Source organism: Eimeria acervulina, genomic scaffold, assembly GCF_000499425.1.
Source record: "Eimeria acervulina Houghton genomic scaffold, Eah_scaff509, whole genome shotgun sequence".
Classification (NCBI taxonomy): domain Eukaryota; phylum Apicomplexa; class Conoidasida; order Eucoccidiorida; family Eimeriidae; genus Eimeria; species Eimeria acervulina.
The window spans coordinates 16,210-20,055 of record NW_013547297.1 but is presented as its reverse complement, the minus strand read 5'-3'; the positions used below and the strand labels follow the sequence as shown (position 1 = coordinate 20,055).

Sequence of the window (3,846 nt, the reverse complement as noted above, 5' to 3'; positions counted from 1 at the left end):
TTACTCTGTCAGACCTGCAAATCCCTCGCGTATTTCTGGGATTAGTCGTTCAAATGCGAGTACTTCGTCCATAGTGAACACCTCGAGCAGACTGCGAACAGCAGAAGACACATTGAGGTGTACGCGGAGACTAAAGAGGGTTGTTCTCCCCATTTGCTTATTGTGTTTGACGCTTGCAGTCATGCAAATTGCAGAAGACGCCCGCACTGACATTGCTGATGGGTCAGAAAAGAAGGAATGACGGAGGCTCACTGATGAGAGTGCCCCGTGGCGAAGGCGAGACACGGAACTGGCGTCCTTTTTATGGCCTCTGCAACGACACAAAACAGTTCAAAGATGCATTAATCTGCTCCGTTTCCTCTTTGCTCTCCCTTAATCCTACATGAGACCGCTGGAGTGCATGTGCTCGCTTTAAACACACAAGAAGAAACTGCACTTACTCTGCAGGTCCTCTGACCATGGAAGCCGCCCGTCGTAGAGAGGCACTGGGCTCTCCCGAAGCTCCCGCAGCCGCTGCTGCAGCGCAGGAGGCAATTTGTCGATGGAAAGACGGTCTATGTACCCCTGGCATACAAAGAGCAGCTTGTCGTAGCTATCGTGTAGCTGCAACACACAGAAAACAACCCCACTCAGCAACACGCACAATCTGTAGCTCTAGTTGAACCGACGAAGTGTCTCCAGAGATCCACACACTCCTCAAAATCAATCAAGTCAGGCTCATGCAGATATGCATGCTGATGTATACGCAACGACTACAACAAACTCACTGCACTCGCACAGGTTCACTTGAGAGGGGGCCTCAGGGAGCCACATAAAGATCTGCTCAAAGAGGAGACGGACTCATGTGCTGCCACAGCCAAACGGTTCTGCTGAAGCAATAGTACAACTCACCTTCTTCACAGGAGACCTCTTTCGCGGTGGATACTCGATGTGCACCGCACGCCGCCGGCCTCGCTGCAGCGTATCCCACCGCCAACCCCGCTGCCTCCATCCCCGTAGAACAGCAGACAAGAACATCCCTCAAAGCTTCACCGCCACGGCACGCGAATCCTAGACCGTCTACCTCTTCCAGCTCGACGCCAGCGATATCGGGTTGGGGGTGGGCGAAAGGACGGGGGAATTGAAGAGGCCCACTGGGTTAAAAGGATTAAGTGGGTGGGAGATTGTGAGAAGAAAAAATCATTGTAATAATTTACGAACCGAGAGAGTCCGTGGGAAATTGGTGGAAATCGAAATATACCCCCGAGAAACGGATCTCACCAGCGTGCAGCAAGAGGATAGGGAGAAAGCTACACTCGACCAAGCTGCACCAACAGAGTTTTATCTTCAAATTAACAACTGGAGACCTCTAAAAATGATAAAATGGCTAACTGAGATCAGGGGCCCTCCTTTTGGGTACTTAGGGCGGGGCCCCCTGGGGCCCCCAGGCTCCCTAGCGAGACACGCGGTTTAAGGAGATAACTGAAAACCTGAATCCGGCTGTTACTTCTTTAGAAAAAAATCGGTTGTTATTGCTTATGGTCTACGAATATCTTTTTACTCTCGATTCGTTTTCGAGTGTTTGCCTGCCGAGCAGAGGCAAGCGCTCTGTGTGCTTTGGCGGTGACGGCTCTTGAACGCGGTGCGTGTGAAACGTACAGAAAAAATGAAATGTTCGAAACGAAACCTTCAATTAGCAGCTGCCATTATTTTGTAGAGTACGGAAACATTTAGTTTTTTCAGTTTCCGTCGTCATTAAGACACGGTGTTCTAGCGCAAATCCTGGCTTGTGTTATTGGTATTGGTTGTAGGCTCTCATTTGATTCCCGATTGTGAACTCGTAGCATTCGTAGTTTAAATGCATTGTGTGGTTGTCTCGTACCTAGCCCGCTGTTCAGTCAACTTCGGTCCAACTCATTGGAGGCGCACCAGTCTCTATCTTCGCCGTCAATCTGAGAAGCATCCTCTTCTCTTTCTCACTGTCTTACTGTCTCAGTGTTTTGTTGTCAGTTTTTCTCATACAGAGTGAAGCCCATTTCAACAAACCCGGGGCACAGGGCAACGCTACACGCATACACAATTCAGTTTTCTCTGTGCAACCTGGCAACAAAATAAGTTTTCCTCTTACATTTCGCACTTACCATCAACATCAGAAATCTGAAACCAAGCGAAGACACAGAGTTTGGTGATTACCGTTTGTTGGCATGTTTTGCTGTTCGCTGTCCTTTTCACCGGGCAGCCCCCAGTTCAGATGTGTTGGCAAGGAGGGCGTTCAGACTCTTCAGCTCAAACGCATTTTGTGCTTTTCAGGAAGCCGAATGCTTCCGTTGCAACACCTGCAGCAGTAGTGTAGATCCGGGTATATTCGAGGTGCAGCTGCACTTTAAGGTGTTCAAGGAACACCGGAGCGAAGTCAAACTTGCGGTACAGATGGCGCCTCCATCAATTGCTTTAAAGAGCTGGCCGTTTGAGGGGAGGAGACCAGCAGAATACGCATGAAAACGACAGCAGTATGAGCGGCATCCAAGCCATGTCTTCTAAATTCTAAGCTCATGCTCGAAGCTGCGTGTACTGGTGAGGAGAAGGATGTGAATCTGTGAAAGCAAGTTAACACTGCACGGTGCGCACCCCAAGAAGCGGACCTTCTCAAGATAACAGCAACAAAATCCAACAAAATTTGGCGACGAACAGCAAGCACAACAGCATAATCACCCAGCCACCAGCTTTACTCCTTTAGTCACCTCACTACTCACCAGCTCCTTGCTTCGGAAGACTGGCGTCAATCGTGTCATTCTAGGTGTAGCAAATCGTGCAAGAACTACGGTTAACCTGATAACTGGGGCTGAGAAAGAGAGCTGGCCGCTCATGCATAGTCTGCTGAAGCTAGTTTCAGGAATGCAATATACGGATTACTTCCTTCTGAAACGACACAGAAAAGTTGGTTTCAAGTTCTTGAATATCTTGCCTCCATAACCCAAGGCAGAGCTAAGCCAGGTTAAACGGTAACCACAGACGGAACGCTAAATAGTGTTTCACTGTTGCGTCAAGGATGCTAAAAAACAGAAATAGAGCTCATGGAGCTCACGCCAGGTACCCTGTCTCACGGCTTGGCATGCTTATTTGGGCCCTCTTTGGAACTTGAGTCGAACCGCTTCCTTGTACTGCCCACTCCTCCTTGCAAAGAAAGTCTCTCCTTCCCAGTACTGACATAATGAACTCACTCTGAATTAACTCCCTCTGCATCCTTGTGGCCCTCCACCCCTCCTCACCTACCAGGCACCCACATAATTTTCTTCGTAATTTGCTTGCTCCCGAGTCCCTTAAAAACTTAGCGTGAAGGGATAGTCCTTGAAAAGAAAGGTACGGGGAAAGTTCCGCGAGGGTTCAAGCTGAATTCTGCACCACGAAGACCTGGAAGGTTGATGTCGTGGTTGGGGCAGCAACATGATGCGCCTTCAGCTCGCACCGCTACGCAAACCAAAAAATAAACAAGAACGTATCCCATGATGAGAACGTTTAGGGCCCTTCGGCGGGCCAGCTCGAAAGAACCAACGCTGCGTAAACGCAAGTACCCCAAGTGGATGACTGAGATGGAATGCCAACAAGCGACTGCACGGTTCTCTCAAGAAAGCACTCCCCCCCGCACGTACGCCAGCGAGGTTTTTGCTGCTGGATGCACGCATCCAATATTTTGAAATGCCTTCGACTTTCGCCCGCATGACGCGAGCAACGCCTCTTCCGAGCGAGCTGTAAATGATGCTACTCTAGCCGGTACTAGCCTTCAGCACAACGACCTTTGGTGTTTGCCATGAAATAAAACAGAGGAAACTCCACCCGTACGAGTGGCAGTGTATGTATGTGGGTAAT

The 3,846-nt window shown here is 49.5% G+C and overlaps 1 protein-coding gene across 1 annotated transcript; it reads right to left on the bottom strand.

Moving 5' to 3' along the window:
• EAH_00040980 (hypothetical protein, conserved) lies at window positions 1-1,017 on the bottom strand (the record flags this gene model as incomplete). The annotated part of the gene is made up of 4 exons (XM_013391833.1): window positions 1-91; window positions 253-310; window positions 441-603; window positions 892-1,017. 4 exons carry the CDS (start codon window positions 1,015-1,017, stop codon window positions 1-3), a joined length of 438 nt encoding a protein of 145 aa, XP_013247287.1.
• Window positions 1,018-3,846: the final 2,829 nt, after the last annotated feature.